Source organism: Athene cunicularia (assembly GCF_003259725.1).
Source record: "Athene cunicularia isolate RWA chromosome 4 unlocalized genomic scaffold, athCun1 chr4_part3, whole genome shotgun sequence".
Lineage (NCBI taxonomy): Eukaryota > Metazoa > Chordata > Aves > Strigiformes > Strigidae > Athene > Athene cunicularia.
This window is the reverse complement of record NW_020799100.1, coordinates 11,213,044-11,227,635: the sequence shown is the minus strand read 5'-3', so window position 1 is coordinate 11,227,635 and position 14,592 is coordinate 11,213,044. Positions and strand designations below refer to the sequence as shown.

The window sequence follows — 14,592 nt, the reverse complement described above, 5'->3', positions numbered from 1 at the left end:
CCCCTTGGAGGTGATGTTCCTGAGGCTTCCATCCACAGCGACTCATCCTCTCGCTCCACTCTACAGCACTGAGGGCAGGGTTTGCGTGCAGAAAGCTGTGAAGTTTCTCCACTGACCGTGTCCAAGCAGTGGGGCAGCATCTGCAAGAGGCAACTAGTCACATTGCGGCTTGCTCCGGCCCAACGTCACAGACTTGCTGTTCCCACTCCAGGACCAGCACTGTATTCCACACCTGCAAGCACCAAAGACAAACAGAAACCCTCCACTGCATCTCCAGCTCATTCTGAAGTTCTCCTGAAACTCCAGCACCTGAGTTGTTAACAGACATCTTAGTGTTCCTCTCCCACAGGGATGTCAACTTACAGATCCTCACTGAAAACACACCTGGCCTGAGAGTGCAACAACACATCTGCCGAGTAGGTGGAGTAAGAACACGGGTGTTTAATAGTAAAGATTGAGAATCGATGGAAGGTTTGGTGGGGAACCCATCCTCAGCCCTCCAGCCAAGATGTGCCCTTTAGCTCCCCCTTCTCACATAACGGACTCACCCTGTTGGACTTTCCCCCGGCCCACTGCGTGTGTGGGCAGGGATACAGGGGGAAAGCATAATTTTGAGAAAACAAAGCAGAGAGCCAAGCTCAGAGTCACCACACCCTTTTTTATATAGTAATTTGATGGAGCAAGAGAGAAAAAAGGAAAAAAAGATGCTGACAAGCATCAGCTCCCACCCAGCAAACCACTGATTCCCCTAACTCACAGTGCTTTTGTTGTTCCTACGTTTAATGGAAATGCACACAATAAAACTCATTAAAAAATAGACAGCCACGTCAAGTAACATTGGTGTCAAACACTGCCCAACTGGCTCGTTGCAAACACAGCTAATGTAGCTCATGCACACACCCTCCCCAACATATTCTAGGGCTCCTCTGTGCCCACACCAGCCCCTCCTGGCTCACCAGAACTATCTTGATGCTTGGTCAATTAGGATCTTTGGATCCTTTTGTTTACTGTAGTCTTTCCATTGCTTTGGCAAGTGTAAAAAGGCCATTGCAAGCCTGACTGCTTCACCTGCTGAGTGAATTTTTGCTTCCACATGGCGAAAAAAAAAATTATCTTAAATGAAACTCTGAAATGGCCTTTGGTCAACACCCCCCAAATAACATGAAAGGAGAAATGCAGCTACTACACATCTGCTTGCCAAAGCTACCCTAGGTTTTAGAAGAAATAAAACCCACTTTCCAAAGCTCTAGGATCTGAAATCCCTGGTAGCAAAAATTTATTTTCATGACTGAAGACAAGGAGAAATTTATAAACATATTCTAGCAACCGACCAATAAAACAGTAAATATTCCATTCCTGTGACTTATATGATCACCTGGGAGCAAAACATCCACACCAGCTCTGCCATGTGGCACTATGACAACCAGGAGCATGAGACCACGTGCATGTCACACGTCCTTACTTCTTCCCAACCCCACATACGCCAGGGAAGTCTCTTTTGAAGGTCCGCAGTGTATCCAGACATCCGAGTGACTAGTGTCCAACGTTAAAAGGAGAAAAAATAAAGCAGCACACTCATTTCAAAGCCCAAAGACATCAACATTGTTAGATTCTCCTAAAAATAAGTAGTTCCAATTCATTTTTTCTCCCCCCAAAGACCATGTGCCTTGGCCATTGTTCAGCGCATGAGCAGGCTGTGCTTTGGACCATCCACTCTCTCCAGCTTCTCAAAGTGTTTTCTGGCATTGCGGATGTTGATCAGCGTAGCTGCAGAAGCTAGGACGGAAAAGGGACGGGGGAGATAAAAAAAAAGTTAAGAGAGATGCAAGTAAACAAGTCCTCAGAAATTAAGTGCTGCCTAAAACCAACGAGCTGGTCAGAAAGCTCTCTCATTTTAACCCCGCTGCTCCCTAGCTGTACAAAATTTAACACTGGAAGGTCTGGGCTGTTTGCTGATCCCAGTGCAACGCCAAGAAAGAGTCAGAGCAAACTACAGCCAAGTGATAGCTGCACAAGTCACCAGAGCTGCTCATTCGCTGCTCCTCAAGCACAGTATCATCACAGCTGGTAATTGAGTCACAGGGTTTACAAAGGTTCTCCCCAATTCAGTAAACCAGTCAAAAACAGGACAGGAAGCACCAACACCGTAAGCCACAAGGCTGTCCTGGACAGTGTCTCTTAAGCACCTCAAACCCTAACAGAAGTAGTTTCAGTTGGAGTTCTGCAAACAGTTAAATATTCACACTGTGCCTGTGAGAGCTGACACTGTTGGCTACAGTTTCTTCTTTAAGATAAATAGATGCTGCTATAATTAGAGTCCTTGCCCACCAAGGCAGTTCAGGCAGCAAGAGCAAAAACTCAAATACAATCCATCTCTGCTTACTCTCCAAAAATCACTGGGGCTGCCAGATCAGAACAGCCCAAAATAGGTTATTAGATACAACCTACTAAATCAGGTCACATCTGTTATAGTGGTTCCCCACTGCTGTTACGATCCTCCACTTGACAACAACAAATAGCTCAGCTGTCACAGGCACGCATCTCGCCTTCCGCAAGGTATGTCACTTTTTAGCCACCTTCCCCCTCACTCTGCCCAGACAGGGCAAGTCAGCAGGACAGCAGATCCCTCTCCATCTTTTAATTACAGTTTTACTGCATTGCTTGGTGTTTGTCATTTTCCAAGAGAAATGCAGTTCAGAGTCATTCATCTTTTTGTCCCTGCAAACACAAAACAGGCCAGAGGCTTATCTTTGCTTCAACTTACGTATCGAAGGGTCTGACATAACCACCATCACATATGTATTTGATGTAAAGATGTCAATGAAAGCAGCAAAGTTAGAGTTCCTGACCTCCATGCTCTGGAAAGAAGCTGCCAGCTTACTAAGAGGGTAGAGTGAAAAAAAAAAAAAAGTAAATGAACTATTACTGTAACATTGCTCAAACAGCTTTTGCACCAACATCCCATTACTTGAGTTGTTGGTAACAAAGACACATTTGAGTACTCATTTGGCAAGCAACACCAGATGTGACTACAAGTGTGTTTTGTATGTTTGGTTTTTTTTAAGAAAGAAATCTTTAGCTTGAGGCTAAATGAGAACAATATAAAGTGATTTGCACATTGAATGGTGAAGGTAACTCAAGATCTACAACCCTCATGAGTCTGCTGTGCCCAAGCTGTCAGTGGCACTTGCCCCACGGATGTAATAGCCATTCAGAAAGACAGCTGAACACACTGTGGATATCCAGCAGAAATAAGTATAAAACTGAAACATCTGGAGCCAGCTCTGTAAACCATGCAGCCACTTCTCCATCCTATTCAAGACTCCAAACACTTGTAGATATTACTAAGAGACTGGGGAAACAGAGATCGTTCTAAAACCAAGCTACTACAAAGCCAGCTTCCCACTTTTTCATTCAAAATACTGATAAATAGGGTCTGGAAGCCTCTTCCTCCCAAAGCAGCTGTGTGGTACAGGGTCTGAAGAAAAGCTCTCCATCTGACTTCCTAGAGCACTGTTGACTGTCACCAATTTATCAATTTAGTCCTGAAACTTCCCTACCTCGCCCAGGAGAATGAGGTCTAGAAGAAAATGGTTGTTTCAAAACAAACCTCTTTCAACCATCAGCAAAGGAGGAAGTTACAAATATAACAATTAACTCAGTTGTGTTTAAGCTTGGTGCAATTTAACTACAGCATCTCAGCTTGCTGAGGAGTCAGAGAACCGTACTACTTTGGAGAGCCTTCATGCCTCTGGATGAAGCTGAAACACCTGCTGCAGTATCTTCCCCACCTAATGATTAAAGCAGCTCACCTGCAACTTAGCTTGAACTGTTTAATAATGTTGCTGATTTTCTCAAATCTGTGGACATCCCGCTGTTCTTTGCACTGATAGTGAGAAATGACCTGGAAGGCAGAAAGAGAGCACAGAATTAGTAATTTATTTCAACACAGGTTTCTCAGGCTTGACAGCAATTATGGGAAACAGGTGGTGACCAGAACAGGGATTTCCTTTGCCTTTTGCTAATTGAATCTTGGAAACTATTTGCAACAATACTTGTGGCATTTTCATGGTAAAACAAGACTCGGTAATACAGTCACCAGGAAGCCTTTCACAAGTGCAGGCGCAAGTATGCAAGATATACAAGAGACATCGTCCATCTGAGGTCTGAAAACTCCAACTTAGCAGCAATTTAAATCTTGATTCAAAGAAGAAAGTGTAAGGAGAGAAAAAAAAAAGCAGCAAGACCACCACCTCAGGTAGAGGAAACAGACACTTGACAAATGCTGGAATAGCTTTTCCTTCCTAAGTTTATCATGCTGCAGATTCTCAAGGACCGAACCTGAGAAATTTCCCATTCTGCAACAGGTAGGATGCACAAGCACTGCTCTCAAAGCCACAGCAAGCTGTTCCTCCCTAAAAAAAGCAGAACAAAGGCAGCTGGTTTCCTAGGGAGTTCTCTCTCCATCAGTTCACTGAGTCAGACCAAGACTGTGCTAAGCTGCCTGCATTCAGATCAGTTCTCCTCCTCTTCCTCCCACACAGTGATCCAGCAGCAACATGCAGACCTCAGTGGCTGGCTGCAAAGACTCAGAGGATCAAAAGGTTTTGGAATCCTTGCAGTGTGATCCACATTTTTCCTTGATCACTTTGCCACTTCCCTGGTAGCCTACACACATTTACTCCTCAGCCAAATTAGCTAACGGGCTGAGAACTACATTTACTGCATAAGGTGAATGGCACACAATCAAACAGTTGCATCATCTTTGTTCCCAAAGAATCATCCCACAAAGAATCATGAATCTTCAGAATCATGAAACCAGCTGCTAGTGGAAGAGCCAGACACCCTTACGCAAGGATGTTAAACTATTCCTTTTCTACCTACAGAGCCACATTTAACAGACTTGCAAGAACTAAGTTTTTTTTGATTTTTTCTTTTTTTCCTTAAGCACCTTAAAATCATATACTTCCTACTTTTTAAACCTGCCCAATTATTCATACAACTACAGGTTTAGCCAGATTCAAGGATTGCATTCATACCAAAGCCTTCATTGTATGCAAGTTCATTCCTTAAATTTCCAGATAAGTTTTGCTGTTACTGTGATTTCAATACAATTTCAGGGTAGGATTTCACTTCAGGAGAGAAGTGTCCTGGGGGAAGTTTAAATATATGAAGAAAGCGAGCAAAAAAAAAGGCTTTTTAAAAAGTCACCATTAAACTGAAAATCAGCATTGAATTTTTGTAGTAGAGATTATTCTTTTTCAGTAAAAAAAAAAGTATTATAACAAAAGTTCTGTTACATACCACCAAGGTGAACTATTTATTCATCTACAAAAGGACAAAAAGCAGAACTTGCCAGAAACGGCAGGAGTTTACTTCTGACAGTTTAAGAAGTGATAGAAGTAATGGCTCCTTTTCCACATTCCCTCCATCATTTCAAAATCAGACGTTTGGCCATCAAGAAAAGCACTCAAAAAAATTCAAAACCATTCCTCCAGGTCGGCAAGACTTTTGGTGCAAAGTCAGAAAAGATCAATCCAGAAACCAAGAGTATGGACAACCAAGCAGCAGCAGTGGTTTTAACCAACACGTTTACCTTGCAGAGACAACAGGTTGGAAGCACAGTTACCATGCAGCCAGTAACTTGGAAAGCCACAGCAATCCAATTGCTTGTGATCCTCTACCCATACTCCAGGTTTGGAGAACATCAGACAAAATAAAAAGAAGAAATCAAGACCTGTTAAAGCATCAGGCCAGGGGAACTGAAGAGGCTTATTTCAATCTAAAGAAGGTTCTTGCCCTGGGCAGAAAAGAATTCTCAGAAAAGTCCTACGGCCGACAACAGAATGGGGATATGAAACCCCCTCACAGCTTGGAATAGGGAAATACCGATCAAGCCCTCAGCTCAGCTGCTAGAAGTGGAAATTTTGGGAAGGTCCCATGAGCCATGGAGTCACATCAGCTACTCTCAATATCACACGGCCTGGATCAATGCATTCTGCCATCTGGCACCTCTCTTTGGGCTACCGCCACAACAGCACTTTCCATCCAGGGAACTGCATCCTAGGCTGCGCAGAGGAACCTGAAGGGCAGAACTGCTGTATTCACCAGGAAAGTGGCTCTTTCAAACAGAAGCACTTCATCTGCCTCGATGATCTGAGCAAAGTTCCTCAGGTTCATTTCCAGCTGCTGGACATTGGGGATCAGCTGATAGACTATACTGGACCAAGCCTGTCAATAAAGAAAAACAAAATGTAAGGGCTGCATTAGCACTTTTCTACTTCATCCTCTTGTTATGCAATGTGCTCAAAACCTGACTATTTGTAGTTCTGGGTGTTGATAGCCTGGGCAAGACTGAGAAGCTTCTCCCACCTCTCTCTGCTACAGTGAAGACTACCAGTGCTACCCCAGACCTGAGTAAACTCTTCACTAGACCAAGTTCTTTTCCAGATCAGTCACAGAGAAACTAGAATACTATTAAAGAGGCTTAAATCATCCTAATTTTAAGCTGGCAATGCTTTTATCTACTGCTCCCAGATAAACTCACTGAAGTTTTCAGTCTTTTTTCTAATCCTGAGCAAGGTCAACATGCAGAAGGATACTTGGCAGCTTGTCACTGATCCAAACAGAAAGCTCTACTCTAACCCAGTGAGTCAGGAACAAGTCCAGAAGGGACTGGGGATGCTGTAATTGTCATCTGTCCTCATTCAGACTCCAGTCCTCCAAGCTCAGCTTCACCTCACTGCCAACCTAGTGACCCAGGTCTGTGTCAGTGCCTGACCACATGCTTCCCCCCAGGAGTCAGGGTGGATATTTGTGTCTCCTATTTACCAAACATTCCTCCCATCCCACTTGCCAAACACAAAGTTAAAAGTCCAAACCAAGGGCATGAGCTCTGAAGAGCATTGGCAGGGCTGTGTCTGGAATAGCACAGGTCTGCTGCTGTGTAAGCGGCTCAAACAGAGTAACCAGTGTGACCGATGGACGTCAGGGATGGCTGCAGGAACCCAGGGTGTGCCCCTGCTTGGGGAGGGCAATTTCTAGAGGGAGCTGGGCACGTGCTTTGTCAAGAGTGATGTCTGGTGTACAGTGCTGCATCAGCCTCAAGCACATCATACACTGAAGGCAGGGGCATTTGCTAAATGGATTTGCCAGAATGGTGAAAGTTGCTGTCCCAAGTCCCGATAAAGTCAGAAAGAGCCAAAAGCTCCTCACCTTCAGACAAGCGACCCAGCCACTACACTACCACCACTGCTTATTAGCCTGAGCTGGCAATTATAATGATCATTTGCTCTCAGCGTAGCCCAGGTAGGACTCACCGCTCCCACACTGGAAGACCTCTGACACTGCAGTCAAGACTGACTAATGGCAAAAATCCCCACCCACAAAAAAACACACCCACTCCTGAAAGCAAAGCAAATTCCCAGAAAGGTAAATGTTTGTGTTTTAACAGTGCTGCAGAGAAACACAGGAAACAATTCCATGCCAGATAAACGTGACTAAAAGATGCAGAAGCTCTTTCTAAAGCAGCCAGGCAAAGTATTTAAGCAGTATTAACATAGTGACACCATGACTCCAGCACATGGAGGTCTTTTACATTTTCTAATTAAAACCAGGATGCTCAGGTGCTGTTTACAACAGCTAACCCCCAGAAGTAGCTGCTGCAGAACCAAAAAGGGCCAGTCACTAATAAACCAGTAGCAACTAACCACTTGCCTTCCTCACACTCTTGTTTTCAATAAGGAGGGGGAAAAGCCAGATACAGAGAGGAAGCTGTACAAACCTTGTAAAGTGTTTCATCCCAGATGGAAGTTCTAAAACAAACACATTCCAAGGGCCGGGAAAGGCGCTTCAAGTCCTCCTCACGCTCTTTAAAAATCTGGGAAATAAAAAAAGATTAGCAGTTGAGTGCAAATATTTCTGCCTTCAGTGTGGTTGCTGTATTGCATTTACAGCACGCATTTCAAAGAAACCTTGAGTACCCACAGCACCCGAAAAAAGACAACAGCAGAGCACATCAGCCAGGACAGGCTGGCAGAAACCTCTTCCACCGGAACAGCAGGGAAAAGCAGACCATGGCTGTCTCGCAATAGATTTGACCAGGACTCAAAGCTGGAATAACTATGGGTGTCATGGAGTGGGAACAGAAGCAGACACACATGAGCGTCTCTGAGGACCTAAATTTTGAGAAGACCCTGGTCACAGGCAGAAAGCTCTATCACTGAGAACAGGATTGGAAGAAAGCACTTAAGGTTCATCAGTATGAGCAGCTCTAAGGCATGTACTTACATAGCCCTCTCACACCATACTCTGCCCTTACAAGTTATGCTTACAAAAAAGGGGGAGCAGGGTGAACAGTAAAGATCAGACAGCCTTGTGCCAGGCTCCTACAGAACTGCTAAAAAAGCAGCAGGACAGCCAGCAATGTGCCTCTTCAGGGGAAGATACAACAACTGCCTTCACCTCAGCTTACTGTTTTCAGCAATGTGACAGAACATTAACCAACGCCCATGAAATGCTGCATAGGCCAACACTTACTATTTGGGTCCAGGGATACCAAAGGCTTCAATAAGATTTACAGAGATAGTGATGTGGCTCAGTATTTGCATGTTCTTCTGAGTAGCAGACACCTTAACACAGAACTTGATGGGTATGCAATGGTACACATTGAAAGCAGAAGGCTCCTCTTCTGTCAACCCCTCACTTCAGGGCCTCAATAGTCTACACAACTATGTAGAACCAGCATTTGTCCACGAGTCCCAAAACAACCCTGGACAGGACAGCATTAAGAAGATTTTTAGACTCATCCTTCTGTCTGGAGGGAAGGCAGATGGAAGTGAGAAAAACCTCCCTGAATCAAGCCTGTGAACAAGCTACTTCTGCAGTGTGCTGGATGGCAGAACTAAAACTGGACGAGGAGGATCTCTGCTCTGAGATGCACAAATGATCTGAAGCCAACCTGCTATGTGGAAGTCTGTCTGTGCAGGGAGGTCAGGGCGTGGTTTCAGCCACAGCACCTTGCATGGCCTCCTTTGCAGCTGCCCAGGCACATACTCACCAGGAATCAGAAGTTAGTTTAATAAGACACCTTACTTCAGACAAAAGCCAACAGCCTAAAGGGGCCTCCAAACTTGCTGCAAGCCAGGGAGGGGCCAAGCAGCTGGGGATGTGCTCATCTAACCCACAAAGCTCATTCCTCCTTGGTATCAGGACCTGGCTGCTTTTCAGTCCAAGCTGAAAAAGCAAGGTTAGTAGGAACTTGACATCTTCCAATCTCCCTGCAACCTTTCAAAAGTTAAAAAAAAGAACAGAAAACATGGAATACCTCTGAAAGGTTGATCCCCAGCCTCTTGGGGATGAAGAGTGCTTAAGAGGTGATCAGTCTCTGGGCAGGCAGGCCAAACTGACAGAGAGCAGAATCAACTGACAGAAACCACCTTCTAGTTAACTGGGAAAGTTTCAACTCTTTGAAAGGAAAGGCTTAGAGTAGTTGTTACTAAAAATCATTAGTTCTGTTCTCCTCTAGATTACATGCAAAAGATAGCAATGACATACAATTTAGAAAAGGCAGAAAAAGCTTAGAGGGCTTTGACAATTCTTAACATCTGAGAAACCCTTCTAGGAACAGTGCTGATGGGGCTGTATTTGAAGTATGAAATCACAATGCATTAGCACAGTCAAAAGATGTTCTGTTTGAAAGCGTTTCTATGACAGCTATCAGCTTCTCACCAAATCCCGCTGATCCTCCTGCACCAAGTCCATCTTGTGCACTAGACAAAAGATCTTTGCATCTGGAGAGTTCTGAAGAATTGCCTCCAAGCATGACTGGTAGTAGTGCATGTCCTTCTCCAGTTCACGGCTCTCTACATCAAAGACATAGATGAGGACTTCCACATTGCGGAAGATGTTGTCCCGCTGACTGGTGAAGTAGTTCTCCATAAAAGTGTCCTGTCTGAGAAGGAGCAGAGCAACAAATCAAGGAGACTCCCATTAGAGCAACCAGGTCTTGCTTAGCATTGCCAGGAAAGGTGCTACATGTAAAACACCTCCCATAGAAAGGCATGGCTTGCATGTTGAGCTAGAGACCCCATTCCAGGAGTCTAGACAAGAGCCCTGTGAGTGGTGATATTCCCCATGGTGTGAAGCTTCCCCAGCACTTCCAACCAAGCAAAGTTGGATGCTTCTGAAGAGCATCTGCTCGCCAGTCTCACAGGAAGCTGAAGTTTCCTTCACATCCCAGCTGGCTGCTCAGTGTCCTGTGCAAACAGAGTTACATTGCTTCTGGACCCAGACTGGCTTTTAGAGAGTTGGGTATAAAAAAAGCCACAGCACAAGCTAAAATATAACCAAAACCATCAGCGTAGCCTGCTATGACAGGATTTAAATCTCCTTTAACTTTTGCTGAATATGGTGCATGAGAACATGAGAGCTGCTGAAGCCTGGAAAAGTTGGACAGCTCTGCTGAGGCTGTCAGCGGGAGAGCATTCTTCGAAAAGCTGCTTCCAGGAGCCATAGGGTCACTATCAACCTTCAGCAATTCTGAAACTAGTGTCACCTCCCACCACCTCAGGAGAAGGTCCGGGTGAAGGACTCAGGCTTTTTGCCAGCAGAAGCAAGCAAGCAGCAAGGTAAGGGTGGACCTACACACTGCATCTTTTATGTAGGGATAACTCAAGAGACAGCGTCATTGTGCCAACCTCTTCCACCCACCTCCAGGCACAAGCCTAAGATGTGGTATCCGTTCTTTCCAGAGTTGTCTCACCAGTTTTACAGTGCATGCATGAAGCTTGTTCTATTCCCTTCGTGCATAAGCAGCGTACTTGTCCCCCCAGGGCAGCAGGACCTCTGTTTTGTACATCCCCAGTCTTATTCCCCAGAGCTAACACCCAATGGTTTCAAAAGCAAAAGAATAAACAGTACCTACCCTCCGCAGTCCCAGAGGTTTAATACCAGGTTTCCTAGAAATCTAACATGGGAGTGCTCCACATCAACTAGAAAGAGACAACAGAAGTTTACTGACTGTACCACACACACACACATAACCAAGCTACCTCCCCGGGCAGTCACAAATGCCATTCTTTACAGCACAGCCCACAGTTTGTAAAATCCCATCTAAGCATTGTTGAACATAAATCTGTAGCTGAAGGCACTATGGAAAAAGTTCCCAGAGTAATTCAAGCCTTCCTACTCTCTACTCAGGACCTATTCTCCTGAGAAGCACAGGAGGTGGTTCCCCTTTAGCACATTCTTGGATCTTCATGATATTTTAAGAATTACATTAGTTCCAGCACACTCTGCAGGGCCTTAAACTAGCCTTAAAAGAATAAATCAGTAACAGAGAGAATGTAAACTTTATGAACAGGACAAATTTAGGGCAAAGAGGGAATGTACACTAATCTGTGACGTTAAGTCCTCAAAGGTGCTTCTCGGCGAGAAGCACTGGAGCCTGACAATTCACACCCCTGTTTCAGAGGAATCACTTACTGCTTTTTCAGACCAGTGGCTTTGGAGGACAAAAAAGGCAGAAGACAATAATTAAGTCTAGTGCAGTATCTTGCTAAAGCCACAGGTGCATAGCAAGATCACTGTGACTGCAGGTGTGCTAGCTATCAGCTGGCTAATGACAGGAAAGCTTCACCAAGGAGGACCAAGAGAACACTCTCAACACTCCGCCAGTGATAGGTGTAGTTGCAGCAAAGGCTGCTTCGTGATCAAAAAAAAAAAAAGCTAAGGCTAAAAGTTCAACAATAAAGCAGCAAAACTGAATGCAGTGCTGCTTTGCCTTTCACTCCAGCTTCCTACCTACCCTCAGCTGAAGTCAGGAGTGCAGTTCCCTGTGAGGTGTGGTAGCTGGGAGGATCAACAGACACCCATCTACTCCAGAGCAGAGGAGAGGCAGGGATTGCTGGAGGGAACAGCCTCGCCCCTTTAATGAAGGGGGTTTGAGCCCTGGGAACTTGTGGTTAAAACAAGAGAAGTCTTACTTGTGGCACCCAGGCGCCGTGTGTCCCTGGCGATGTAGTTTGCAAAGATAATGGACCTCATGCTGGTCTTCCCAGACCCACTTTTACCCATCAGCAGCACCTGGGAAGAAAAAAAAGCCACATATAAGAATTAACTACCACAGAGCACTAAATCCTTCATGGCTCTGTTAGAGTTAACATCTTACTGCCAAAGCCACCAAAACACAGGACCCACATACTTCAGATGTGAATGCATCAGGAGAGGCAAAGAAGAGTAGCATGCCTGGGAAAGGAGGCGGCAGACATCCTTACCTCCCTGCTACCCGCAGTCACTGAATTACTGTCAGACTGAAAACCTTTCCATCTTGCCTGTGTTCCTGAACTATGCCCCCCCACCCTCTCAGGAATCTCTGCCCCTCCAGGCACCGCACTCCTGTTCCTTCCACGGCTGCCAGCCACCCTGAAAGAAGTGCCACCAGCACTCAGGGAAGAGCAGGAGCTGCTCCCAAAGCTGCCACGGCCTCCCCAGCCCCAGTCCACTTTTCAAATGTACTCTGGAACCACAGGTGAAGGCTTGATGGTTTTGATGACAGCAAAAGAACAGCTTTATCTTCAAGCCTTTAAGGCCAGGCTGGAAACAACCCCTTGCCCATTCAGCACTGTTATTCTCTAACCATCACTTCTCTCCTAAACATGCTCTTTTCCTTCTCGTAATGTGACTTGTTTTCTCCTTCCTAACAAAAGTGAAATACAAGTTACATTTCAAGTTTCACGCATCAGAAGACCAGCAAAAGGTTAAAATCAGATGGGACAGCCCAGTTCAAGTGCACCAGGCCATCACACAGGGGAGACACTTGACTTCAGAGTCCTCTTTGCAGATCACCAGGCCCAAGGAGGATTAGCACCTTTGGTAGCCAAAAACTAGGAGATGATTGCGGGGGGAAGAGGGGACACGGTCACACAAGCCAAGACCCTATATTGTGATCTAAAAATAAAAATTAAAAAGCCCCAACAGTGACAGCCAACACAGACTTGCTTGCAAAAACAGCTGTTAGACAAGTTCCAGTTACAAAGTCAAATTGAGCCTTTGGCACCAGCTCTGCAGATCTATCATCAAGGATAGGTTTAACAAGAGTGCAAGCGGCCCAAGTCTGCCTGCCCAGCCCACACCAATGCCAAAAGCTAACTGGGAAGCCACTCGCTCAACTCCCAGCCTCACTCTGTGACTGCACAGCAACCACTGCCACAATGTCAGTGCAAACCAGGAGAGGCAGAATCACACCATCCCGATTGCACAAGTTATCCTTCTGAAATTGCAACATTTCACAGGCTGGCAAGCAGCCTTTCCAAAAGGAAGCGGACCACAGATCTCGATGACTTGGTAACAACTTTTTTCTTGGAGAGGCAGGCTGATCAGGTCACACCTGCCAGCCTTTCTGAAGCAAATCCCCAGAAAGCTACACTGCCTTCTCCCCTGAGCTACAGACAGAGCAGAAAGAGAGGCTGTCAGCGTCTCTTATTTCATACCACCTGCAGAAGAAGCACATGCAGAAACTCAATACAGCTCCAAGGCACAGCCCAAGTCAGCCTACAGACAAAAATCCAATTTCCAAGTTTTAGCCAGAAGAGGCCTTTCAAAGGGGTCAGACACCAGCACGTAAGGCCAGGCAGGGAACCCAATCCGAACATATTATGGACAGGCAGCCATATATTCTCTACACAGCTGCTTTAATGGCTTTGAATTTGCTTACTGCTGGAATATACCCCCCTCCTCATTCTCAGAAGAAGTGCTATTCCTTCCCACATGTTAAGTTCCATCCTACCATGACCCCTCAGTGAATTACAGGCTCCACACACAAGTAATGCATCGCAAGAGTCTCCCCCTGGGCCAGCGAGGCGGGTTAGAGCATATCCTCTTCCCTAACGAGCAGGGGGTTTTGCAACACGTACGAGAAACACTCACACAGCAGTTATCATGGATGGCTCTGCAGCGAGCCTGCCCTATCACTTGTGTCAGTGAATAAGCTCAAACCTGGTTTTAATTTCTAGTGCTTTAACCAAAGGATGCCTCTGCTGACTCTGAGAGTCTTAAGAGGTACCTGACAGCCAAAGAACACATGGAAGTACAGATGCAAACACATAATGTCATTAGCAAATACAGATGGGGAAGGCAAACCCAACTGCCAAGGATTCTCCTTTCAGTTCTTACCTTTTTCTTCATGGCTGTGCTTGGCATCACCCACCTACAGAGAGAAGACCATCTTCTTACATTGCTCTACTTTCCTTGCTTACAGGCTTCACTTCAACATCCAAATCCCACCCACATAAGTCCCTTGCAAAAGGGGAAGCACTCCCATACCGACATAGTTCCCCCCAACCTCCACCTCACCAGGCATCTGACAGCTTCTGCTCCAGATGGCATGGGGAAACTTTAGCAAAAGCCTCCTACTGCCAGAAAACCCTCCAACCCGCCCATGATGAACCACGTTCCCGTAATTACACGGCCGAAACAGGCCTCAGCAGGATAAACGCGGCCAGCGCTGGAAGGCAGCGGGAGAGACCCGCGGAGCCGTCACGCTGCTCGGGGCCCCCGGCACACGGCTGCCAGGGCCGCCTCACCCGCAGCCAC

At 45.8% G+C, this 14,592-nt stretch overlaps 1 protein-coding gene across 1 annotated transcript; it reads right to left on the bottom strand.

Annotated features, from left to right (window-relative positions):
• Window positions 1-1,249: 1,249 nt before the first annotated feature.
• On the bottom strand, window positions 1,250-14,579 carry LOC113479974 (ras-related GTP-binding protein A). Its single transcript, XM_026848440.1, has 9 exons — window positions 14,173-14,579; window positions 11,985-12,084; window positions 10,925-10,991; window positions 9,730-9,952; window positions 7,784-7,879; window positions 6,109-6,231; window positions 3,813-3,904; window positions 2,765-2,880; window positions 1,250-1,776 (listed from the first exon to the last, which is right to left on the bottom strand). Exons 1-9 carry the CDS (start codon window positions 14,197-14,199, stop codon window positions 1,679-1,681), a joined length of 942 nt encoding a protein of 313 aa, XP_026704241.1. The 5' UTR covers window positions 14,200-14,579; the 3' UTR covers window positions 1,250-1,678.
• Between the last annotated feature and the right edge of the window lie 13 nt (window positions 14,580-14,592).

Excerpts from the sequence above, each read along its gene's own strand:
- LOC113479974 (XM_026848440.1), bottom strand. The coding sequence starts at position 14,199 with ATGCCAAGCACAGCCATGAAGAAAAAG. Across the intron at positions 9,953-10,924 it reads AACCTCTGGGACTGCGGAGG|ACAGGACACTTTTATGGAGA; the intron begins GTAGGTACTGTT and ends GCTCCTTCTCAG. Across the intron at positions 3,905-6,108 it reads TTGAAAGAGCCACTTTCCTG|GTCATTTCTCACTATCAGTG; the intron begins GTGAATACAGCA and ends TCTGCCTTCCAG.